This window comes from Desmodus rotundus, chromosome 8 (assembly GCF_022682495.2).
Source record: "Desmodus rotundus isolate HL8 chromosome 8, HLdesRot8A.1, whole genome shotgun sequence".
Lineage (NCBI taxonomy): Eukaryota > Metazoa > Chordata > Mammalia > Chiroptera > Phyllostomidae > Desmodus > Desmodus rotundus.
The window spans coordinates 120692339-120718965 of record NC_071394.1 but is presented as its reverse complement, the minus strand read 5'-3'; the positions used below and the strand labels follow the sequence as shown (position 1 = coordinate 120718965).

The 26627-nt window shown below is 48.3% G+C and overlaps 1 protein-coding gene across 1 annotated transcript in view; it reads right to left on the bottom strand.

Moving 5' to 3' along the window:
- The window catches only part of CMTM7 (CKLF like MARVEL transmembrane domain containing 7), a 43181-nt gene extending 19390 nt beyond the window's left edge, over window positions 1–23791 (bottom strand). Inside the window, exon 1 of the mRNA XM_024566198.3 lies at window positions 23597–23791. Coding sequence (XP_024421966.1) covers window positions 23597–23755 — 159 coding nt within the window. The 5' untranslated portion in view covers window positions 23756–23791. The remainder of the gene's footprint in view (window positions 1–23596) is intronic.
- Window positions 23792–26627: the final 2836 nt, after the last annotated feature.

Here is a 26627-nt window from a genome sequence, read left to right as displayed (position 1 = left end):
AGGGAGGGCTGGTGGGCGCTCCCTCTCTCCAGTCCCTGCCACTTGTTCCGGGACTGAGCCCCCCTCATGTCACACTCTCCACAGGGAGCACCCCCATGGCTTCCCCAAATAGCCAGAGCCACATTTTGAGTCTCACATCCTCTTCTAGAACCTGGCTGCTGCTCAGCAAGAAGCAGACTCTTGTTTCCCCTCCCCTGGAAGCAGGGCAGCCTTGGTGGCTGCTTAGAACATGGTGAAAAGTGGCATTGTATGGTTCCTACGGCTAGGTCACAGGAGACGTCGACACAACTTCCCCTGGCCCTCTGTCTTGGGGTGCTCACCCTGGGAACCCTCCCACCATGTTACGAAGAAGCACATCACTTGGAGAGGCCACATGTAGGCACCCCGCCCACAGTCCCAGCTTTCCAGTCTTCCCAGCTGAGACCCGTCACCAGTGGGGCAAAGACAAGCCCTCCTAGCTGCGCCCTGCCCAAACTCCTGACCCACAGAATTTGTGAGCATAATAAGTGGTTGCTTTACATCAGTACATTTTGCGGTAATTTGGTCTACAACCATAGCAGCTGGAGCAAACACTTAAACAAAAAAAAAAAGGGTCCTGCTTGGTCTGTTTTGAAAGTAGCACATGAATTGCTCTGGGTTTCATGTTTTGATTCTTTGCATAGAGAAGCTGAGTTCTGTCCAGAGATCAGGGATGAGGCCAGGTGAGAGAGAGAGACAACATCTGTGACCTGCACCTGGGACTGTGTCGGCAAAATGTCCCCTCAGCAGATATGTTCTTGGGGCAGGCTTAGCTGGAAGGCAGCTGTCGCCTCAGAGAACACTATTACTGATATTACACAATGAAACCCCACTGTGGTGGAGATGGCTTGAGAAGCCCCACCTCCGTCCTGTATCACGGAGTGAATGCTCATCCCGACCCCTCAGCAGTCTAAAGGGCCTGATGGGGCTCAGACCACCGAGCCTGAGGGCTCCGCGCTTGCTTTGGGTCAATGAAAATGCCCGTGACTGTCAGCAACTTCTAAGAGCTCTTGGATTGGGCTTCTCAGTAGCCATGGGATCCAAGATGAGTAAGGAGGACAAGAGCGGCTGCTGCCCGGGCATTCTGTCAGCCCCACCTCTGAGCAGCTCAGCTTGGGAGAATCATTTACTGACGCTTCCTGGGAAGATTTCATTGGAAAAGGAGATCCTCCTACCACCTGTATCTACATATTGGTTTTCTTTACATTAAACGTAGCAACTCTTTCCACAGTGCTGCGGCACAGGTAGGCTCTTTTGAGTTTGGTGAGCTCACAGCACCTGATGTGTGCTTTGTAGCAACGTCATCTTCCCGCCACTTTTCCCTACTCAAGTCACTAGCCCACTGATCCCAAAAGGATGAAAGGCACACGGACAGTGCTGAGTCACTCCAGTTAGCCCGGGCGATCCCCATCCAGATTGGATGACAGAAGCCAGCCCCCAGACATGGACACATGCCCTGTTCACGATCACCAGAGCCTACCCCAGATGACTTCACTCATGTGAACAACGGACACTTATTGTGTGCCTATTTGTCATGCAGCAACAGCTAACTGATACATCAGTTTTCAGAATTTCCCTGGTTTCTCAGTCAGGCAACCCTAGTTTCTAAAGTGGAAAGAAAAATAAAGTTACTTATTCAATGACTATTTATTGAGTAGCAACCACATTCCTAGCCCTGTGCTTAGCAAGTAGCACAAAGCTATACTGCTTTCCATTTTGCCAAAGACAATCCTAAGGAAAACTTGATGCATGAGAAATAGTGATGTTACTCAGTACTTTAGCCACTATCCTGGGGAAATAAATATAAGGAGAAGCTGCAGGGCCAGTCTCAGCAGGAAGCCTGGCATCCAGCCCTGGGCACTTGCCAGAAGTCAGTGCCCGTTGAATTTAAGAATGTGGGTGTGGGATGCCTTGATTAAAACCCAAGCAGCATAATGCCAAACCGGTGCTGGCCTGGGGAAGAAGAAATTAGTCTGGAATAAAAAATGACAAAGCAAGTACACAAGAACCATTAAGGGCTTGTAAGCACGTGTCACTGACGGAAAACCACAGCAGTGCCGAGGATGCGTGCTTGCCACATGGGACCCAGTGAGGGGCGGAGAGGGGAGTCTGAATGTTGGCCAGAGGTTGGCCTCTGATGAGAATAAGGGAGGCTGAATGGAGCATAAGGCATGGCTCGCAACCCCTGTTGGTTACACAGTCATTTTACAAACACAATGATGAATGGGACAGTTAACCTCCCTGGGCCTCCGTGTCCTCACCTTTAAAATGGGGATAATGATGAAACCCACCACACAGAGTGGATATGAGGATTAAATGAGCTGATTTGGGCAAAACATTTAGGACAGCCTGGCACTGCTTTGGTAAATGCTCAACAAATGTTAGGTATTAACACTCCTTGCAGAGGCATGCTGGGGAGAGCGGCATGGGGTGATGTCTGCGCAGCTCTGCGCCCAGGGCAGCACTTAAACAGTGACTCTTCGCAGTGCACTGAGCTGTCACCAGGAGGTGAGCACAATATAAGGACAGCTTAGGCACAGGCCCTGTACTAAAGAGTAATAAGTGGGCAGAGGAGGCGGTGTGGAAGGAGAGGGCAGTGGGGGCATGGATGTCCCAGAGTAGCCTCCAGGAATCCAGGCTGCATGGTGATGTGGGAGCAGACCCTCCCTCCACCCACCAAGGTCCCCGAAGCTGGTGGGACCAACAGGAAACTGCCCCTGCTCCGTAGGGAGGCAGCTGCCTCCCATTCCTCAGACTGCGGACAGCTTGCTCAAAATGAGCTGGCAACTCCACGTGTCCAACTATTTCCATACACAAAACCACAGACGGAAAAATGCACCAGGCCACGCCCCTGCTGCAGGCCATTAGGTGTTCCCCTCTCCTGCTCTCGGCTGGACCCAGTTCTGGAGAGCAACTCCCACACAGGACCTAGGCCACCTGAGCTCTGGCTGCCTCGCTGCTGGGGAGCAGAAAGCCAGCCATGCTGAACCGCTCCCTTCTGACAGATAAGAACTAGTTCTTCCTCCCTCCTCCAGCTACCTTGTCCTCAGTTCAAAGGCGCCATGGATCACTGTAACCTGACCACCCTGCCCCCCCTAACCCCTTCCAGCTAAGCCACTCCACAGGTGGGCCCAGTCCAGGCTTTTCTCTGAGGCCGGCACTCTTCCTTTGCCCTCTCACTTCTGAGTCACCCGAGAGAGTGCCAATAAAAACAAAGACCTCCCTTCAGAAAGTTCCCCACCCCGTTGGCCTTCACTTATTAAAAATAACCTGGTAAGGCTGGAGCCCGGGCACTCCCTGCGTTTCCCCTCACCTGACCTGCGGGGTCACCCTGGGGCCTCGTTGCTGCTGCAGCAGCCGCCTGGTGGGAAGACAAAGAGGACCTTTCAGGCCCCAGGAAGCTGCCCTGCTTCTGCCCTGGTCTGGATGCCTTTGGAGGAGGCAGGGAAGACCTGCACAACAGGTTCATCTTAAACAAAGCCTCCTCTTCTCGGGCACCTGCTCGCGGGGAACTAGACCCCTCAGATAAATCCTATATGAATTCACTGTCCTCCTAGAGGCACCTGGCACGACCTCAGTGAGGTAGGACGAATCAACCTGAGTCTAGCTGCTGGGCCCAAACGCTTCATGGTTAATCCTGTTTCTGGCCCGAGTTTCCTAACTTCAAGATTTTCTAACACGTGAGAAGTGAGAAACAGGTAAAGCCAAAAAAGAACAGCCACCATAGGAAGAGGAAAGAGAGAGAAGGATTCACAATAATCCACACTAGACTCTCAGTAAGTGAATGCCTTGAAGGGAAGGACTGAAAGTGGGCTGGGTCCTTATCCAGCCTATGGATAAACTCTTTTCAGACTGTCGAAAATGCTCAACAAAATATCAGCATATTGAATCCAACAATATATACAGGAATATAAGTGTACGACAAGTAACTAAAATTTATTCCAGGAACACAGAGCTGGTTCAACATTTGCAAATCAATGTAGCCCTGGCTGGTGAGGCTCAGTTGGTTGGAGCATTGACCTGTAAGTGAAAGGTTGCAGGTTCGATTCCCAATCTGGGTACATAAGGGAGGCAACCAATTGCTGCTTCTCCCTCACATCGATGTTTCTCTCCCTCGCTCCCTTCTGCTCTCTCTAAAAGCGATGAAAAATTGTCCTTGGGTGAGGATTAAAAAATATATAAAAAAAGAAAAAGAAAATCAATGTATGTACCATATTAACACATCAAAGAAGAAAGATCAAATATTCATATGAATTGATGCAGAAAAAGCATTGGACAAAATTCAATACCCATTTACGATACAAACTTTCACCAAACCAGGATAACAAGAAACATCCTTAACTTGATAAAGGATATCTACAGAAAAATCTCCAGCTGGCATCATAAGAGATGAGACTGCAAGCTTTCCCCCCAAGATGGGGAACAAAGAATGGATGTCCTCTCACACCGCTCTTATTCAACATGCTTCCAGAAGTTGCAATAAGGTAAGAAAGAGAAATAAAAGGCATATAGATCAAAAACTTTTTTAATTTTAAACAACATGATTACCTATGAATAAATCCAAAGACTCTGCAGAAAAAGATCCAAGGACTAATAAACGAGTTCAATAAATGCAAGATTAATATACAAAAATCAACTCTATTTCCATATATTAGTAATAAACTGAAATTAAATATTAGAAACACATAGGACTATTTACAGTAGCAGCCAAGAAGGGGGGACATACTTTTTAGGTTTAAATCGAACTTTGTAGTATGCTGAAAACTACAAAATACTGATGAAAGAAATCAAAGGAGATCTCAATAAAAGGAGAAGTATGACACATTCCTGGATTGAAAGATACAATATTGTTAATATGTCAGTTCTCCCCAAATTTATATACAGATTCAGCATAATCCCAATCAAATCCCAGCAGGCTTTTGGGGCAGATATTGATGAGCTGACTCTAAAACTCATAGGAAAAGGCAAAGGGGTTGTGAGGCAAGGACAGCGGTTGGCTACAAAGTGACAGCACAGGGGAATTCTGGGGGTGATGAGGCTGTTTTAGATCACACTGTGGCGAGGGGTGCATGGTTCTGTGCATTTGCCCAGATGCACGGAACTGTTCTAGAGGCTGCGACATTGACCGCGGTGACAGTGGTGACAGTGGGGCGCATTCTGTGAATGTGCTCCGAAGCACTGGGCTGTGTGCTTTAAATGAATGAACTGTGTGGCGTGTGACTTAGTTACAACAAAGCTGTTACCAAGAAAAACCTTTTTTAAAAAAACCCCCAAAACTAAAAAAGAAAATCTTAAAAAAAGAGAGAGAGAAGTCATCTGCACAGAGATGGTCAGCTGATACTGTCAAACCGCAGAGTGAGAGGTCATGGAGATAAGATGAAATTAAGACGTCGCAGCCCTCACCGCACCATATAAAAACCTCACTGTGGCATCTCCACTGGGGTTTTTTAGAACTGTGACTTTCTCTGCCCTGAACTTTCTTGATACCAACAGAAAAACCTTCCAGAAAAGCCCCTGATGTAGGAATGGCACCGCCCCAAAACTCACAGTGGATCTACCCCAGAGGCCAGGCTTTTCTGAACTTGCCAAGCCATTCATATTCTGACCCTGTCCATTCGCGCACACACAGGGTGGGGCAAAGTAGGTTTACAGTTGTGTGTATGTGAAACAGAGTTTATTCTTGCATTATTGTTTATTAATCACTGTATTATATTCCATACGAACAAATGGGAATAGACTTTTGCTTCACCTTGTATATACATATATAATGACTAGAACAGTGATCTTGACAATTTCCTTCCTACTTTCCTGGAGATAAATTCAAGACCAAGAAAAGGGATATGATTTAGCTGGGGTTACTCAGCTTAGGGGTAGCAGAGGCAAGAGCCAACTGGATGTACTTTCTGCATTACCTTGATGCCCCTCTGCTTGGCCAAAAACACAAGCCTGGCACACGCCATGTGTTCTACACTTGATGGCTAAATGCAAAACAAGGTGTCTGAGATACCTGAATGGAGGCGGGTTCCCTCCTCATGCAGACACTGACCTGTCCCACCCCAACATTCCCATCAGAAGGACCAGAGCAGTCTCATAGGAACAAGACGGTCGGGGCGTGCAGAGGGGAAGAGGGGATGGAGACCTTGCAGGCAATAGAACTATAATGAATATTAAGAAGAAGACCAGTTGATTTCCGAGAAAAATATTAAAGACAAAAGCTCCCACGAGGGCACTGAAAGGAGGTAAGAGTAATAACTAACGTTTTCTCAGAGCTCAAATGCTTCACACAGGATTGGCACAGTAACCCTCGGGACCAGGTAATATCATCACCCCCATTTCACAGATGAGGAAACCGAGGCACAGAGAGATCAGGTGACTTACCCTCACTGCCTCTTACTAGGTAACTGACCTGGACAAGCTACATAACCTCCCAGGGCCTCCATTTTCCCATCTGGAAAGTGGAGATGACAAACAGCACCCCACTTAGAGGGCCCTCTCACCTGAGGTAATACCTGAAAAGCACCAAGCACAGCACCTGGCATTGTTACATGTTCTATCGTGTATTAAATGCAAACTAAAACCCTCCTCGGATTCACGGAACAATGTTGTTATGGTAAGCAATCTGCAGGCCCCGTGAAATAACATTCCTGGGTTACCATTTCCTCTTCCTTACCAGCATTTTCTGGAAGGAGTCTTTCTGTGTCTTGAATTAGAAACTAAATAGAAGCCACCACTTCATCAGCCTTCCTTTCCTTCCCAGGGGAGAGGGCCCGCCCTGCGTTGCTTGGCCTTTATTTTTGTTCACATTTCCTTTGGCCCCAAAGAGTAGAGGTTGATATTTACTTAAAGTGGACATCTGTTTGGGGGCAGATGGTCTGGGACATTTGAATATTTATTATTTTAGTAATTTGTATTTGAACTCTCCCTAAAGTAAGAAGGCAATGAAAGGAGCTTTAGTGAGAAATGTCAAAGATGAAGGGAAGAGCAGATTTGCACCAAATGGGGACTACGAATGCAGTGTTGAATCATCCTTACGAAGAGCCACAAAGAAGGTGCAAACTTTCAAAGTCAATGCAAAGTTAATAATGAAAATTGAACCAAAGCTTAGGTTGGTCACTAGGAATGAGGCAGGGTGGGGATCCCCAGAAAGAGATTCTGAAACATATTCCCAGGCCCCATGACAGTTAAGAGGCAGACTTGATGTGAGAAAAGAAGCAAATCATTTGAAGCGGGGAACCCCATGCCGTGGCTTCGAATATATACTGTTAAATGAAAATAGCAAGTGAAAACCATGGAAAAAGCCAGGTGCCCACAGTATAATGGAGGGACCAGGCTGACAACACCTGAGCCCATCGGTCAGACCTCACACCACAAAAATAAAGACTGCCAGACATCATGTATTGCCCGCTGGAAGTACGCATCGCCACCCAGGAAGAGGTCCCACAGCAAACAAAGCTGAGCCTGATGAAACTCTAGAGCTAGCTGCCAGTCTGTAGGAAATCGAGGGGACTGAAGAACTTGTAGGTGACGTCACAGGGGTGCTCAGACACACCCACTCTGTGGGAAGGCACCACAGGAACAAATGACCACACTTACTCAGGACATGAATTCTAAGGAAAAAGGAGGGAAAGGAACCCACAGATTAAAAGAGACTTGAGAAAAACAGGAGTGAAATACAATTAAGAACTGTGAGAATTGCTTTGAATGAGAAGAATTGGTGCTTCAAGGGGGTCGGTTGTAAGAGAAATATAAGTTAGAAAACCAAACTTGCTTTATAACAGTTTCTAATTATTATGATCTTATAATGGTCAACGAATTGGTTCATTCACTTGTTCTCATTCTATCAGGGTCTACATGGACCACATTCATGCTGCAAATTAGAAATTGTTTTGAAATCAACATTTATATCCTATAAGTGAAAAATCCCATCCCTCAGAATTTCTCTTTAGGAAAATTAGTCAAAACAAAGTCCTATAATAAGACTTTGCATTTTGGGGGGGTAAAGAACCAAACAGTAAATGTTTTAGGGTTTGAGGGCCAGACAATAGCTATTTGCATCTACTCAACTCTGCCACGTAGTGCAAAAGTAGCCATATGCATTCATAAATGAATGGGTTTGGCTGTGTACCAATAAAGTTTTATTAAAAAAAAAAAACAGCTGGCAGGCCAAATTTGGACAGCAGGCTATAGATTGCTGACCCCTGCAAATGCTCAGTGTAATACCACTGATAGTAGCTAAAAGCTTAAAAATGACCTCCATGTTCAACAGGGAGTGGTTATTAAAGGACAGACACTTAGACAATTGCATGTATTATGCATAATTACGCAGATTTTTATAGCAACAGAGACATGTTACTAAATATTCAATTTTATAATAAAAAAAAAAGAGGGAAGCAGAATCCATGGCTCTAATTGGTAGGATTACGGCCCTGCAAACTTCTGTTCACGTACACAACTGAAGTGTTTGTGGGCCCTGGCCAGGTAGCTTTGGTTGGTCGGAGCGTTGTCCCAATGCATCAGGGTTGCCAGTGGGATCCCCGGTCAGGGCACGTACCAGAACCAACTAATGGATGCATGAATAAGTGGGACCACAAATCCATGTTTCTCTCTCTAAAAATCAGTGGGGAAAGAAAACAAAAACAAAACATGTGTGGAATTTGTGCAATGGTGGACTGTGGGTGAATTTTATCTTTTAATACTTTTGGACCTAATTATGTTAATGTGGCTCTAATCACATTGGTGCAATAATATAAAATCTCAGAAATCAAATGCTAACCCTATAGATTCCCTTCGGTGGAAACCGCAGATGAAGCAGATAAGTTAATCACTGCACCCTTCATCCCGCCAGCAGCTCCTGGGAGACACTCGACGACGATGGAGCAGCTGTCAAACGCTGACGGAACCACTACTAACCTCCTTCTGTGGCCCACGGCTCTCCCACACTCCGTCACTACTAAAAACCACATTGGGTGGGCTCACCAAGAAACTTCCAACTCTCTACCTTCTCTCCAGCTTTGGCCCTTTGCACAGGCTGCTCCCTTCTCCAGAACACTCTTCCAACCTTTTCCTCCTGCCCTGCCCCTTTGCATGCTCAGGTCTCAGCATGAAGTTTCCTTCCCCGGGAAGGTCTGGCCACAGCCTGTGGAGGACTCCTGTTATCTGTGCTCACAGCGTCCTCTGCTTCCTCCGTGATGCTCAGCCCTGCCACACTAACCACACGTCATTGATTCAAAGATATTCATTCTTGCCCATCTTCACTTCCCTCAGCGCAGTGGTAGGTCCCATAGCTGCTGCAGCAGGACCCGACAGCAGTTGCGGATTGGCTACCACAGCCTGCCTTGTGCCAGCATCGGAACTTGCAGAATGGGTGTCAGCAGCAGGGGGGAACATCCCAGAGCAAGAGTGGAGCTCTCTGCGAAGCCCAGGGATCCAGAGGTTCGTGGGGATGATGTGACAGGATGGTGAATTGGGCAGGCTTAGCATCATTCCCAAAACAGAGGATCAAGGCCAGCTCATGAGCTGGTCCCCAGTAGCTTTTAGTTCTTTTATGGATTCTCGTAAGGAACGCTGCCGTGCTCACATGCTTGGTGGCACGGAGGATAACAGTGTGCAAAAATAATTATTACAAAAAGGAATTTAGGAGGGCTCTGACTGTAAAAAGTTTTAAGGATATCTTAACCCATTTATTTTCCTCCACCAGTTTTCCTTGGGTAGCCAACCTGTGGCCCACGGGCCACATGCAGCCCAACACAACATCGTAAATTTACTTGAAACATTATGAGATTTTTTTTTGTGATTAGGTGTCACAATGTATTTAATGTGTGGCTCAAAACAACTCTTCTTCCAGTGTGGCCCAGAGATGCCAAAGGTTGGAGACCCTGGGATGAATTCACAAGAATATATAAAAATCTGTTTAATTGAGTCTGAAAGACCTCTTTCAATAATCATAACATAAAAATTCTAAATGATAAAATGGATTTGTGTCATCATATTAAAAACATTTCCTTCCTTCCCTCCTTCCTCTGTTTCTTAGCAGTGCCTGAAACAATGGTGCCTTAGAGGTGAGGAAACACCACACCTGTCCAGCTGAGATTCTCAGCCCTGGGGGAGGGCCTGCCTTATTCAAACTGTACCCCCAGCAGCTGGCACAGACCTGGGGCAGCAGAGGCTCCAAATAACTATCTGATGAAGTGACTTCAAGTAGCCTTGGCCAGGCAAAGAGCCATGGCCAGGACCACACCAAAGGGTTAGCTACGGAAATCCAAAAGTGAGCTGGCCACATCTGGCACTCGATTCTATTAGTCTTTAATCCAATACAGTAATGTCATTATTCAGTGTTTCCTGGTGTTGTTTTAAATTAGGAACCTGTCCTGACAGCTTGACAAACTGACAGACACTTCTCTCATCCCTCAGCCTGTCTCTGTTTACCTTGGCGTAGGAACCCGCTGTTTTGACGGTGTGAGTCAGTGGAAACCTGTCAACTCCACTAAATCAGAAAGAAAGGTGTTGTCATGCTGGCAGCCAGTGCAGAAACCGAATCTTTATCAGAACTCTGGCTGGGCATCCCACCCTCTCCTTGCCGGGGTCCCCACCTGCATCTTCTCCCCACCTCTTCTCAGAGACTCCCTGCTTCCTGGCCTGCAGGCCTAACGTGAGGTGCCCCAGGCCCCGTAGCACATTCTGGGCCTGGTGGAGGGGCCCTTCCCCAGCTGGCCCCCACCCCACCCCTCAGCAGGCACCTCCCAACACAACACTGTTGTGTCCTCTAAGGAAGACCCAGGCCAGTCAAGCATCTTGCCCAGGGTGACTTTTTTGAAAGGACAGCAAATTGCATGCCTCGCGTAATTACAAAGGCTGCCCTCTGTGGCTCAGTTGGTTGAGCAACTCCTGCAAAGCAAAAGCTCCCTGGCTGGATTCCTGGGCAGGGAACTTGCCTGGGTCGTGGGCCTGGTCCCCTGTGGTGGCAAGTGTGAGAGGCAACTGGTCAATGCTTCTCTCTCAGCGATGTTTCTCGCCCTCCCTTCTCCTCTCTCTAAAAATAGATAAATAAAATCTAAAAAAAAATACAAAGGCTGTAAGAAATGTCTGTGTGCTCAGTGGTCAACCAGACACAAGCCCACATGGTTGAAAGAGGAAGCATGAGCTTCGGGGGAACAGCTAAATATATCCACCATCAAGCTGACCCCGTATGGCAGTATCTGACGGCATAATTGCCATGAATTCTGATGCCTGGCAAAAAAATATGAAAAATAATAGTACCTAAATGATAGGGCTGCTGTGAGCGTTAGATGAGGTCATTCATGCATCATGTCAAGTTCTTAGAACAGGTCTTGGTAGGGGACAAGACCTCAATAACTTGTAGCCATTGCCTCAACTTGAACTAAGAGCTAAGTTCAGACGGGAAGTCAGCAAAGGGACTTTTGTGAAAACAAAAGCCCTAAAACTGAGATAAGGGGAGCTGTGATCCAAACCTGTTCCCCTTTTCTTTTGCCTCCATCGTGCCCACAACATGCGGGCCTCAGAAGGGCCCTCCAAACCAACTTCAACACCCAGTGCTGAGGCTGCCCGGTCCTGGGCTTCTCCACAGATGCCAAGGCCACGAAAGACAAGGAGGGCTGAGAAGCTGTTCTGGATTGAAAGAGAGCACAGAGACATGACAACTGACTGTGTGACCCGGCACGGGATCCTAGGCCAGGAACAGGACACGAGTGGGTCCGCTGGTGAAATCGGAACACGGCTGGCCGGTCAGACGACAGCACTGGTGTCGCGGATTTCCGGACTGGGGACCTGCACTGCGGACAGGTCAGAGAAGTCCTTCTTCGTAGGGCATGCTCACTGAAGCGGTTCAGAGAAAATGTAATACGTATACAAAGGAAAAGGAGTGAACAAATGTAGTAAATGTTCACAGATGGAGAACCTGGGGGAAGGGTATATGGGAAGTTCTCGGTTTTGTCCTTGCAACGTTTCTGTAAATCTAGAATGATTTATAAGTAAAAAGTCACAAAAGTGTGTATATAAAGTTTAAATCATCGGGCACTGCTACAAATATTTTTAAAATAGCAGCCATATTTAATAAGCAGTACAGGAAGCAGGGCTAACTTGACCACATTAATACATATTTCTTGAGCGGCAGTATCTTATCTTTAAAGATTCTACTAGAATGCTGTAAGATTTGGCAATCTAGTGCTTTGGGGGGATCTGGGGAGACTCCATTCAATGCCTGCGGAAGGACAGAAGCATGCTTCTTTGCAATGCACTTTTCCTCTTTGCCTCCACCCTGTCATCTATGTTCTGCTCGAGTTTTTGTACTTCTCTGTCTTTATATTTCTGCTTTTTTGTCAGCAGAAATTCCAGTATTGCTTTCTCTTTGAATAAGCTATTAAGGGAAACGATGTGCTAAAATAGGAAGCTTGAGATGTAATCGCTGACCGCAATGGCAGAGGGTGGCCGTTACCTCCGAAACTTCTCTCCTGGAAACGAACAAGCCCTTCTCCAAGGAGAAAGCATTAAATGTCTGTTGTCTGCTACGCTGAAGAGTTTTAGAATCTGACCACAATGGAGAAAGTCCTGAATTGGCTGGATTGGCTTCCTCTGGCTGCTGTAACCAATTATCACAAACTGGGTGGCTTCGAAAAATAAAAAACGTATTCTTTCACAGTTATGGAGGCCAGAAGTTCGGAATCAGGGTCCATGGCTCCAACCAAGGCATTGGCAGGACTGCATTCTCTCTGGAGACTCTAGGGAGAATCAGGACCTTGCTTCGGCCAGCTTCCGGTGGCTGTCCCAGCATCCTGGCCGTCACCGCAATCTCTGTCACACCTGCACATCCCCATTGCCTTCTCCGCCTCTGCGTGCCACTTACAAAAACAGTTGTCATTGGATTTAAGGCCCATCCAGATAATCCAGACGGCTATATGTTGAAGTAACGATCACGTCTATACACACGGGCTCGATGTCACCATGACCTGTGACAGCAGACTTACTGTCAGCGAGGAGACACCATCAGGCCAAGGGATGCAAGTCATGCCGCAGAGTTTTTCCTCTGCCCAAAGCGGCAGCCAGTACACAGGACGCACTTCACAAACACGGTGCCCCTCGGGGAACCCTTGTCAAACCAACACCAGTTATCAACACAAGAGTCAGAGGCGTCTTTTACCAAGTGACGTTCACACCACCAAGCGTCAATAAGGCCGCCCACCTCTGAAATCAAGCACCTGTTCTCCAGGAAAGTTTCCCCTGGTTATGGTGTTAGGGCCTTCCAAGAAGTTAAAACACATGCGGTCAAATTTATACTGCAAGTCAGTGCTTGTAATTCTCCCATGAAAGGTTACAGGAACAATTGTTCTCTCTCTTGCTTCTGTTTTTCACTCCGTAAACACTGGTTTGTTTTCTTCTCCCCTCGTTTCAAATAGGAGTTGAAAAAAATAACAACTCTCTAAGCGGACAGCAAAAAGTAATATCAAAAGTCTTGTGTGGCCGTGGCCAGTGTGGCTCAGTTGGTGAGAGCATCATCCTTTACACCGAAACGTTGGAGGTTCGAATCCTGGTCAGGGCACATACCTAGGTTGCGGGTTTGATCCCCAGTCGGGGTCGGTATGGAAGGCAACCAATCGATGCTTCTCTCGCACATTGATTTTTTTTTCTCCCTCTCTGTCTCTCTCTCCCCCTTCCTCTTGCTCTCTAAAATCAATAAACATATTAAACAAAACCAGTCCTGTGTGGTCTGTCAGGCAGCTGCCTGGCATGGTAGGCCCACAGGGATCCTGGGCAAAAATTCTAATAAATCGGTTTTGCAGGTAGAAGGAGGCCGTAATCAGGTATGTCCCCAGAGTGGATCAGCTTAGAGCCTTGGCAGAGATCAGACAGGTGAGAAGCAATTCGGATGGCTCCTGGGGAACACAAGCAGGCACTCCATTCAATGCTGCCTGCTCAGTGGGCTCCCTTCAACCAGGTCAGTGCATCCCTTCCCCAGCTAGGGCAGGGGGCACCTGCTGCCAACTCCTCCCACCTACGACCTTCTAATGGTTTCCCTTGGACAGCTGCAGCCGTCTGCAGCCAAGAAAGGGTACAAAAGCAACTCCATTGTCTCAAAGCATGAGAATATCTGTGGTGTACCTCACCTGCACCTCACTTTCCAGAGCTCCCTGAAAAGTCAGGCTGAGGCTAGACTTCTGAAACCCATCTTTGTCCGGCTCCTTCTCCTGTCCTTGCCTGCTTTCCTCACTCAACAAAACAGTCGCACAAGAATCCCCATCTCCAGCTCTGCACCTGGGGAAGCTGTCTTCAAGCCTCCTTGTGATAAACATTGTGAAATTCCAAGAACAATGCCGGTCCTGCAGGTCTTCTTGTTCCCAAGACTTTGCAGGCTCTTAAGACCTTAAAGTTAAGTGGGATCCAGAGCAGTGGGACTCCGATCACACTCTGCACATGAAGCAGAGTCTCTCTCGACGCCGGCGGCTGCAGAGGGCCCGACGCCCTTCGGGAGAAGATCACGGGTGCTATTTGAGAATCTGAGTTACTGGACACATGGGAAAATTACCAAGAGCAGACAACACCTGGCTGAGGAAATCTACTTTTAAGAATTTCTCCTTTGGTTCCCCTTGCACACACAAAACTACGATATGTACAAGCGTGTTCTCAACAACCAGGTAACAAAAAAATGAGAAATAACCAAAATGCCTGCCGACAGGGGGATGGGTAGATACATTTACTGTAGTAAATCCATTTTCTAAAACTCAATGCAGCTGTTAAAGTGCATGAAGAGAATGAGAAAAATTCTACTGGTTATGGAGTTATATCCTAGACGGGAAGATAGGCAATAAAAGTACAGTGAGTATCATAGGTTCCCATTGCTGGTAAGAGCGCGCGCACACACACACACACACACACGCACACCCCAACTCCTGAAGAGTCTACCAGTGACTGGTATCATTGGTGGCCTCCAGAGAGGAAGAGTGGGAGTTGGGGGACTTTTTGAAATCTTGATCATGTGGATATTAATTATTCAAAAAAGCGAGTAAAATTTTAACAATTATACCACCATAATTACTATTTAAACCCAGGTTTTTATTTTTTAGAAGCGTTCTGGGAAGAGACCATGGAAGAGGGAGGGCCAGCTGTGAGATGAAGGTAGTTCTTCAAGCCCAGTGGCTGCAAGTAAGGCCCCGCACAGTTCGCCCATCTGTAAAGTGGGAATGCCAGTACCTCCTAGGGACGCCGCAGTGACGAGAGAGTTCTTACATAGAAAGCATTCAACACAATGAATGCCCAAAGCAACAACTGAACAAATGGATTTACTCCACAGGAATTCAATGACACATGACCATAGCCCACATTTTGGCGGAGAATCTCTCTGTTTGGGATGGACCCAGAGCATCTTTCAAGGACTTTCACTTAAGTCAGGCCCAACTGGAGATAATCTCCTTTTGATTAACTCAGAACCAACTGATTTGGAATCTTATTTATATCCACAACCTACCCTCACCTTGGCATATAACATAATCTTAAGAATGACATTCCATCACCTTTGCCATATTCTGCTGCTTAGCAGCAAGTCCCAGGCCCTACCCACACTCAAGAGGATGGAATTACACACGGTTGGGACTCAGTGGGAGTCACCCTAGGGTGTGTCTGCCACCGTGGGCTAGCCATACTGGAGGGAGGGCACGCCCCAGTGGGAAGAGGCTAGGCCTTGGCCACATTGAGGTTCGAGGGCTGGCTCCAGAACTTAATGGATATTTTGAACCTTGGGCAAGTTGCAAAACCTCTCAGCCTCTGCTCAATCATAAGAAGGGGGAAACAACACACAGAGTCTCTAGAGGGGCTAAACAAAGGGAGACTGCGTGTGAAATCACCTGACAGTAGAAAAGACACTCAAACCTCAGTTCTCCTACCTGGAGGAACTCATGACTTAAAACCGAGGATAATACAGGGGCGGGCAGAAGTAAGTTTACAGCTATATGTGAAGCCGTTCGTTCTTGACCGTATTATTTTCCACATGAACAACTGCAAACCCACTTTTGCCCCCCCAGGTATGAATGGCTTTTTCTGAAATCTTCCAGCAGCCCCGAGGGTTTATCAAACACCGCGCGCGCGCACACACACGCACACACACACACACACACACACGCTGTTCAATACCCCATGGGGCTTTCCCCTCTGCAGCTGACCTCATCTCTGGGGAAGACTGCCACCAGCACCTGAAACTGTCACACCTCACAGCCCCTCCTTTTAGATCTGCTACCACGTGCCCACCAACAAGGAGCCAAACTGGGTAAAATTACGGTACAACCAAATAATGGACATTTGCAGTAATCCCAACATCATTGTCAAGCAAGGCTTAATGACGTGAGAAAAGACTCATGACCCCAAGTTGTCCTTCTATGAGCTCAAGATCTGGACTCAAACTTCCTGATCTAAAAATCCAGCCTCACTATTATTCACGTCTTTGGACAAGTTACCCAACCCTTTCTGCACTCAGTAAACTGCAGATGACAGGTCTACCTATCACAAAGATAAAATGAGGTGATACACCTAGCCGAGGGGCTGTCACCTAACTCCATCACAGATGTTATTATTATTAAAGCACCACTTTCGTAACTGGAGAGGTACAGGTAAAGACAAAAAGGCTTCTCCATAAACAGCATTAGCATTGCTGCTGTCTTCTGAGGGCAATAAAGAAAACCTAAGAGGAAGAAGTGAATAAAAATACCCTGGGGTCATACTATACTTGGCAATTCCCTCTGCTTCCAGAAGCTTCCAATGTACTCTGTACCCAAAGCATTTAATTTATTTCTCCTTTTCCCCCCATTGGCATTCCCTTCTGAAGGAACTTTATTTATTCCATCTTTTAAAATGGGATGATAGTCTCAAGTTTCACAGCGATCCTTTCTGTGGGTAATACACAGGGTCCGGCAGAAGTAACGTCTGCTGGAGAGTGGTTGGTAGAGTAATACCATGGGTGTAATAATGTAGAGTTGTAATTTGAACATTTCACCTGAAATGTCATATGGTGTGCTTGAGTGTGATATTGTTATGTTACAGAATTACATGCATACGATTTTGTAATAAAAAGGGGGCATTTTTTGTGCCGGGCCCTGTATATGAGCCACTCCAAAGGCAACTTAACTTGACTTTCTTTCTCTATCAATCTGTCCTTCTGTCTATTTAAAGTTAAAAAAAAATGAGTGTGGCTTCCCAGGGAAAGGAAGAGCCTTGTCACTGCCACTTGTTTGACACAAACCGGGGGGGGGGGGGGGGGGGGGGGACAACGACGACGACGCTTTCTCTGCGGGAGGCTGAGAAGCATCTCGGTGAGTGGTTTCCGCCTGCGGGAGTGGTTAGGGCCCCGTGGCCAGAGATCCCGTCCCATGCATCCTCCTTTCCCTTCAGGGAGACCCAAGACCTCCGACCAGCCAGCAGCCAGCGCTAGGCTCCGAGCCAGGCCTCTGGTGCCAGGGGTTGCTAAAGACCCCAGTGAGGAATGCCAGGGAGTGAGCAGCGGTGGAGGGAACCACTGAGCCAAACTGGTGACAAAGAAAGCATGTGGCAGGCGGCAGGTCGGAGGGAGGCTCTCACGGGCTGAGCTGGCGGAGTGCCTGGGCCGCCCAGCGAGGCAGATGGCAGGGGGAGGAAACAGATGGATGTCCAGCAGCGCTGAGCAGGAAGTGCAGCACTAGGAGCCAGGGACCAGGGGCTGGGAGAAAGGAGTGGAGAGGCGGTGTCCTGACCCAAGAATTTAAATCAATACACTGACCCACACAGGGAGTCAGCCCAAGTGAGATTTAAGGTGGCCCTGGAGGGTGTCCAGGACCCATGCTAATGCCAGACAAACCCGTGGGCCTCTCTCCACCTACACGGGACCACTGACCCACCTACACGCCACCCTCCCCGGGGAAGCCTGGTGGCCCCTACAGCTGGTGTTTTCTTCAGTGCCATCTCCTCAGGGCAGTGGTCCCCAACTTGGGGGCAGGTGGTTATTTGGGGTACCCTGGAGAGGAATTCCCGCCAGGATTTAAGAAATCCACATGCTCTGCAGCTTGAATAAATAAAGTCTTGCACCTGTGTGGTCCTCTATCGTTCTTCCAATGTAGGCCGACGCTGTTGCCACGACTTACAAACAAGTGCATTTAAAAGCACAGTGGGATTTTCTAGCCTATCCGTGTCATTGTGTTTTTCCCAAATCATCAGACACCAAAAATACCAGTACAGCTTAAAGTATGATTGCTATCCCATTTGGCTCTTTGAAATTTCTGGATGATAAAGGGACACCCGTTAACTTCTGGATGTTAAACAGTCTAGACAGTGGTTTAATGCCACCTGCTCAGAAGGGCAAGAAGCACTTCATTTCTCTCTCTGTGAAAGGTCACTGCCATTTATTCTGAGGACGTGCTTGTGGATTTGTACACTAGGTACCTCTCTGCAAGGAAGTTCACCACAGCCTTGTTTGTACCTGGGCAGAACTGGAAGCTCCTTGAGCCACAATAAGGGGAGGGGGCTGGGCATATCGACCATGCGACATCCATGACTGGCTACAACACTGTTAAAAACCAAATCGCAGCCCTGGCTGGCCTGGCTCAGTGGATTGAGCACCGGCCTACAGACCAAAAGGTTGTTGGTTCAATTCCCAGTCAGGGCACATGCCTGGGTTGTGGTTGTGGGCCGGGTCCCCAAGTGGGGGTGTGGGAGAGGCAGCCAATCGCTGTTTCTCTCCCTCTCTTTCTCCCTCCTTTCCCTTCTCTCTAAAAAGAAATAAATAAAATCTTTTTAAAAATCAACCAAATTGCAGGCAAACATAAAGTGACATGAGAAAACATTCATCACGTATTAAGCAAAAAAAAAAAAAAAAAAAAAAGCATTTTACAAAATATAGTATCCTAATTTTGTAGGGAAAAAAAACCAAAGACCAAAACACTCAAATTATATATGTCTACTATGAAATAATATACAATTTTACTTTAATATTAATCTCAGTAGAGAGGGAGTGGGAGTCTATTTCCTTCTTTGTGTCCCAAAATTTCTACAATGAACAGGTTGTTACTTTTGTTATTAGGAATAAAGCCTGGAACTTAGTCTGTTTTCATATTTTCATTTGTTTGACCAGTGATGGAACGTAGTTCCTTGTTCTTGGGTCAGGACTGGGGTGGAGTCAAAGAACCCTGGCAGTGGGATTGCTGCCCTTAACTCTCCAGCTTCCAGGAAACGGGCCAGGGGCGTGCAGATTGCCTTTGGGAGGCACACTGGTGCTGCCCTGCTACACAGATCCAGACAGCGTAGAAGGGTGGACCGTTCTGGGTTATGCTGGGTCCTTCTCCACCCACAGGTCCATTCACCGCTAGCCCAGAGGCTGACATCACCCACAATCTAACCGCATTTGGGAACTGGCCTCCTCCCCAGACTCACACACCGCTCAGGTTCCACCCAGCCCAGCTACACTCCTGCAATATGATTTCAGACAAAACATCTTTCAGACATGCAGTATTTGCTGTGGCCTCATTACTATCCTGAAATGAGTTAAATGGATACCTAACGTGAGCCTAATCCCCAAAGAGATTTCAACAAAGTTCCAAAATGACTCCCATTTCAGTGGCGGGTAAATGTTGACATAATGCTTCCCTCATGTTCTCAGAATAAGGGTCACACCCTCGCCATGGTCTGGCAGGCCTTGGATCGTCTGGTGCCTGCAATTTTCCCCAGTCTCATGCAGCCTCTCCTGCCGTTGTTCCCTCCACTCCAAACACGGCAACACTTCGTCCTCCAGACTCAGAGCTAATGTCTGTGCTCTTCCTTCTTCTACTAAGGCTGTTCCCTCATCCTTCAAATGTCTCCTCCTCAGAGAAGTCCTTCCTTACCCCCTAGGTAATTCTCTATGGCACTGGAGTAGCTCTCGCTCATAGCCTTCATCCCAATTTGTAATGACATATTTATAATTAGTTGATTCATGTTTACCCTATTAAAGCAAAGGAGGACAGGGGCTGATCTGTCTTGTTTACTGTTCTATCCACAGTGTCCTAGCAGGCAGTAGGTGCTCAAACATTTGTTGAATAAATAAGTGAACGTTCTGGAAGACACTGAGGTTTCCATCTTCGCTGCCTGTGGAACTAGACACTCCGAACCTCCTTGCATACTAGGTTTCTGCAAATGTCACAGTCTTTTCCCGCACAGGCAGAAAGGGACTGTCTTGTTCACTGCCATATTCCACACACCTTACACCAAGTTAAGAAGACAGTGAACGTTCCATAAATGAGATGAAATCTCTTTCGAAGTGGTGGGGGGTGGGGGGAGGTTAAGAATTGCCCCAATATTGGCTCATGTCTTGCTATATCTTCTTTCTTTTCACCTACCCCCCTCCCCAACATATCACTTTTCTCCAATTGAACCACACCGAACGAAAGCATTTAGAGATAAGTGGGGCACCCCCAACCTGACAAACTCATACTCACAGACTTTTTGAGAGCAAGGGCTTTGCCACAGCCACCTGCTTCTGCAGAAATGGAAATGAACATGGGGCTCATAAATGTATGCTGGATAAATGAACCGACCGGTGGGAAGAGCTGGTACGGACACAAGCAAGGGCTCCTGGACCCCTCCAGACCCCACAGCCTTCCATCCGTCTCAGGCCCCTCAGGCACCCAGGTGATGTCAGGAGACCTGGCGCTTCCGCTCAGGCTCTCTGAGGTCCCAGGAGGACATTCCTTCCTCTACTAGTGGACGTGGTGGGGCGCCAAGGGAGGTTCCTGAAGTGTAGCTGTGGTCTTCCCGTACCTGACGGCTTCATGCAGAGTATCCCTTCTCCAACCCCAAACTCCTCCCTAGGTCTAGCTCTTTTCAACAGCTTTATTGAGATGCAGTTCACACACTTAAGAGTGTATAGTTCAGAGGGTTTTAGTATATTCACAGAATTGTGTAACCACCAACCCCAATCAATTCAGAACATTTTCATCACCCCAGAAAGAAACCCCCTACCTACTCCCCATTACTCCCAAACCCTCCAGCCTGAAGCGACCACTAAGCCACTTTCTGTCTCTACAAATTTGCCTGTTCTGGACATTTAATCTAAGTGGAATCATATACCACGTGGTCTTTTGTGCCTGGCTTCTTTCAATTAGCATCATGTCTTCAAGATTCACCCTGTAGCCTGTGTCAGGAGTTCACTCCACGTTCTGCTGCGTCATATTCCATTATATGGATATACCACGTTTTATTTATCCATCCATCAGTTTACAGACATTTGGGCTGTCTCTACCTTTTGGCTTTTATGAATAATGCTGCCATGAACCTTCGTGTACAAATTTTTGTGCGGACGTGTTTTCATTTCTCTTGACTATACACCTAGGAGCAGCATTGTTGGGTCACATGGCAACTCGATGTTTCAGAGTCTGAGGAACTAACTGCCAGACTGGCTGTTGGCCAAATTGGCTGTAACCAATTGACATTCCCAAAGCAAACAGAGGAAGCTGTTCTTCAAAGGAAGAGACTTTTCAATGATGCCTTAAGGTAACAAATATATTCATGGGGCCATTGATCAGACCATGATGAAAACACTGTAGAGAGTATCTAGGGCAGAGGGTCATATAGGTGAGACATCAGTGGTCAAAATGACAGACCCCCAGAGTGCCCAAAGGGTGGCACTAGCTGCCTCTGCCCTCCCCCAATGCTAGAACATGGCTATGCGTTTTCCCACAAAGAAGACAAGTGAACATCAAACACCCAAGCAGGTGGCCCAGAAAAGAGGAGATCGGGGAGGAGTTAGACAAGAGGTCCAAGTAGACAGTCCTAAATAGTCTCTCTATTGTAATAGGGCCACGCTGCAAGGGCCATTTCGCTCCCTGGGGAATCTGCTCAAATCAGCCTGCAGCCACAGGGAGTTAGTTCCCCAGGGAAGGAAGGAGGCGTGACAATGCCCTGGGCATGGTTTTGTGAGGGGCAGACAGAGGAGCAATTCTCCAAGTCCTATTCTCTTCTTTGGCATAGGCCCCATCAATGTCACCTGCAACCGGGCACAAGGGCCACAGGCGGGAGCTAAATGAGGTGCTTAAAATGAAATGGAGGTTTCTCTTCTCCAGTCTTTGTCCACCACTTGCATAGACCAACACGCAGCCTTCTCACCCCACGGCCTTTGTCCATCAAACTCACAGACCAAGATGGACGCTTCTGATCCCAATCTTTGTCCACCATCATCCCGCCCAGGTATGTCTTCCAGTGCTCAGGTATGCCTGTACCACCCCACCCATCTTTTAAGGATGGGAGGTAAACTGGTCCCCTCTTTGTGGCTGATCAGATCTCTCTTAATCGGAACCAAAAATAAATAAATAAATAAGTAAATCCTTGTTCAAAATCAACATCGCTCAGTACAATTTTTCTTTCTTGAACAGTAACTAACATTCCTATACTTCCTCATTTTTGTTCCATCTAGATGCCATTCTCAGAGAAAGGGGCACTCAGTCCCCTTCCTTCAGATCTGGCCCGAGCAGGAAATGAGAGCCCCCTCTACACACACCAGAATGACAGTGTTAAGGAAGCGTGGGCAGCTCTCGCCCTGTGTCCAGCCCCCTGGGGCTGGTCCCCCTTGGCAGGCCCAGCTTCCGGGGCTGTGACCTTGTTCCTATCCCCACACTCTTTTCTCCGCATCCCGCTTCACAACGGCCACTTCCCCCTTCGCCATTCTCGCTGCAAACATTACACTGAGTGGAGAGCCACAAACAGTCCAACCCAGCTTCAAAACACAACCAGCGGGAAAGGTGTTTAAGATTAAAATATTTTAAAGAAAAATATGGGAGGGAGAAAAGAGTGGGGAACAGGAGAACAGGCCGGGCAACATCTGCCCTAGTGGAAGACCCCCTGCGCTGTCACACTCAGCCCAGACCTGCAGCCTGCTTGGCTCCGCAGGTGACCCCCATTCAGGCGACTCCGACTCCCCCCAGAAAGTACGGATTCCTCAAAACAGGCCTTCCTCACTGATCATCTGCCTTCCACGGTCCCCTGAGATCTGGGCACCCCTTTGGACTTGAGAGGGCGGGGGCCCAGGACGGCTGCCCGGGGATCCCAATTCTTTTTCCCCACCCTGGAACGCGAGACCTCTGGACTGCCTTCCAGGGACGAGAGTGCGCACACAGAGCGGAGCCATGCGCGCTGGGTTCGGAGGAAAGAGGAGGCCGGGCAGGGGAGGAGGTCGGGTTTCGCTGCCTCAGCGCCGCGGCCTGGGCGACTCTTCCGCCCCCGCGGCTCGGGTTCGAAGCGGCGCGGCCCGGAGAAGAGGGAGACCTGAAGGAACTTCTGCCCGCGGTTTCTATCGGGAAGCGGGTGAGGCTACGCAGAAGGGTGGCTGGAAGAGCTCGGGACCCCGGAGATGGGTCCCCCGGAGCAAGGGCCTGGGAGAGGGGCTGAGTTCCGAGTCGGCGGGGGCTGCACAGCCAACTTTCGGGGAGGAAGACTTCCTCCAACTTAACTTTGGCGCCTCCGAACCCCGTCCGCAGCGCGATGCTCCGGCGGGTTCCGCCTGGCGCGCCCCCTCCCGGGCCCGGATCCCTTCCTTCCTGGGCCACTCCGGGTGACCCCGGCCGTGCGGCCCCGCCTCTCTTACCATCTGCGCCACTTTCAGCAGGGCCCCATGGGTGCGGGGGTAGACCGGGTCCAGCAGACCCTCCGAAGGGCTCGCGCCCTGCTGGCCCCCGCCAGCCCTGGGTCCGAAAGTGCTGCCGCTGCTGCACGTGGTGCGGACGAGCCCAGCTCCGTGCGACATCGCGCGGCCCTGCCAGCCGGCCGCCTCCCCCGGCCGGGGGACCGAGGGGGCAGATAAGGCGGGGCGGAGATGGGGCGGGGCAGGGGGCGGGGCCTTCCCGCGGGTGTGCGGGCCGCCGGGGGTGGGGAGGGCGGGGCGCACACCACCCCCGCCCATGCGGGAAACGCCCATCCAGGGGTGGAGAACTCAGCCGCGAGGGACTGGCCGGGCGCTTTCCGGAAAGGTACTGCAGGGAAGAGGCTGAAGGCTTTCCGAAGTGGGCAAGGCGAGGGCCACAGCTGGGTCTGGGCCTCCTGGGGTGGTGTGTGGGTGTGGACGTGTGTTCAGAGCACCTACTTTAAGTGTAACTTGCATACACTAAAATGTCCAACACTTCCCCTCCCGTGTTCAACCACCTGAACTTTTCTGTGTGTCTACCCCTGTGTAGCCACCACCCAGATCAACAAATAGAACATGCCAATACCCCCAAAAGTTCCCTCCTACTCCTTCTCAGTCTGTCTTTCCTCACTGCACCCCCTTTTCTGCCATGCTTCAGGTATCAACATAGGCTGCTTTTATCACTATGGTTTTGCCAGTTCCACGCCAACAAGACTCAATTTGGAGTGCAGTGAAGAAGGAAACTTTATTCAGTGCAACAACTCAATTGTGATACATCACTGCTGTGGAACAGCTCAATGCTGTTACAGCTCAATCACGAAGCAGCAAGGCTGTGAACAGCATAGCTGTTAGGATGCGCTTGGCAAGACCACCCTAAGCTCTCTGCTCTGCTCCATGCCTGTCTCCTCTGGGGTGCTCTGCTTTCCTCTGCCCTGCCGTGCCCTGTCCTGCCCGCTCTTCTCCACTCTGGTCCTGCCAGGTGTCTTTGGTGTTTCATCTTTGTTTCAGTTCTAGCCAGGGCACCTCAGCCTTCAGTAGAAAGGGAGAGTAAACTCTCAGAGCCAGAGGGGAGCTGACTTAGAGAGACAGATGTCCATGACCCTGGTGCCTGATTGGTCCATCCTCATGCGAATGAGGACTTCAAAACCTCATAGTTTGGTCCAAAAGACACTGTCCTGATTGGTCAGAATAGAGCCACTCTGATTGGTTGGTGAAGATGGTGATGGGGAAAGCCTCAGTCCTATTGGGTTGACATACAATTCCAGGAACTCATTTATAAGGGCTGGCTCAGATGGCAGGACTACAGTGCAGGAACACAGTTCAGTGCAGAAGGCAGGTAGCTGAGTGCAGGTTTCTCCTTGCAATACAGTTTGTGTGATAGGCCCCTGTGTCGAAAAGACTGGTAAGCACTTTTTTTTGTTTTTGTTCTTGTTTTGTTTGTTATAAATTTGAGTCCAATTAGCCCCCAGGCGCCCTTTCTCAGGGTCTACAATATACTTGAAATAATACACAATAATCTTATTTATATCTTTTTTCACTCAACACAGTGCATTTGAGATTCAACCTGTTGTACCCAATAAAGCTGTGATGAACATTCTGGTGAGATTTTTTTTTGATGGGCATAAACTCTCATTTCTTTGGGGTAAATACCAATGAGTGGATTTGCTGGGTCACACGGTGAGCATGTTTACTTCCACTAGAAGTTGCCAAACGGTTATTCAAGGAACATACCATGTTGCATTCTGTCTGGGTTATTTTTAAGTGAACAGGCCCAAACAGGGCTACCACAGTGAGATATGTTCATCAGTGTTTCTTCTGAGCAGAGTGTCCCTGTGGCCAAGCTGAACCTGGAAAGGCTGGCCTCTGTGCTGCCTGTCACTACCAGACCCAGTAAGTAGAGACAGGGATCGAATCTTTATGGGCAGTTTATTCAGATGCCAGCAATCTGAGAAGATGGCAGGTTATGTACCCTAAACCTGCCCTCCCCAAACCCAAGTCTTAACATCTCATTTCAAGCTGACGTTTTTATAGGGAGAAGGAAACGGTAGGTAAGGGGGTTGGAAAAAGTTTAATCAGATAAGAGTTGCAGTCGGACAGCAATTTTCCTAGTACTTCTTTATCTGCTGATCAACAACTCTTTATCTGCATCACCGAAGTTCCCTCCCTGGAACACAGTGGCTCAGATACCATCTCCATCAGCAGCTTGCAGACACCCTCCGGCACAAAGGTCAATTGCTTGTGACCTCCTGGAGTCATAGGTCCTACATTCCAGTTCCTGAAATAACAGCTTTCCGCCTGCATTAATCACTTAAGCCTATCAACTATAACTACGACTAAAATCTTTTTTTTTTCATCTTTAACTCCTGAGTTCTCCTATCAAAACTTGTATCTTTATTTGGACATAACATTAACAAAAATCTCCTTAATGAGATTATTGGATGCCAGGGCTGTCCTGCCATCAGAAGACTGCCATTGTTTGTGGCAGTCGCTATAATTCTAGAATGTGGAGATACTCATGCAACCTCTGATTGCCAAAGTCTCCCAGGTCATTCCAGTGAACACTCAAGTTTGAGAACCAGTCATTGCCAAAGTTGAGACATTGTCAATTTTCATGACCCCCCCCCTCCCCGCCAAATTGCCTCCGATATCTGTCTTTTATTTAGACAGCTGGCCCATCCATTTCTTTCTCTGTAAAACAATGATAATTGCTCCTAGTGGCTGCTGTGACAGTGCAATAGACGTGCAGGCATTCTCTAACATTTCCAGCTCTGCACCCTCCGGCCGGCATGAAGTTGGCCTCAGCTCTGCACCCTCCGGCATGAAGTTGGCCTTGTGGATTATTTTTCATGTGGGTTTACATTTTCACTCCTGTCCTTGTCCCAGGCTTCAAAACCCCACAATGGAGACGGCAGGGAGTCTTTGCTGAAAACCAAGCACTGGATAATTTCTACTCCTCCGAGTGGCCTTCATCCCATTCTCCAGCAATCTTCTGAAT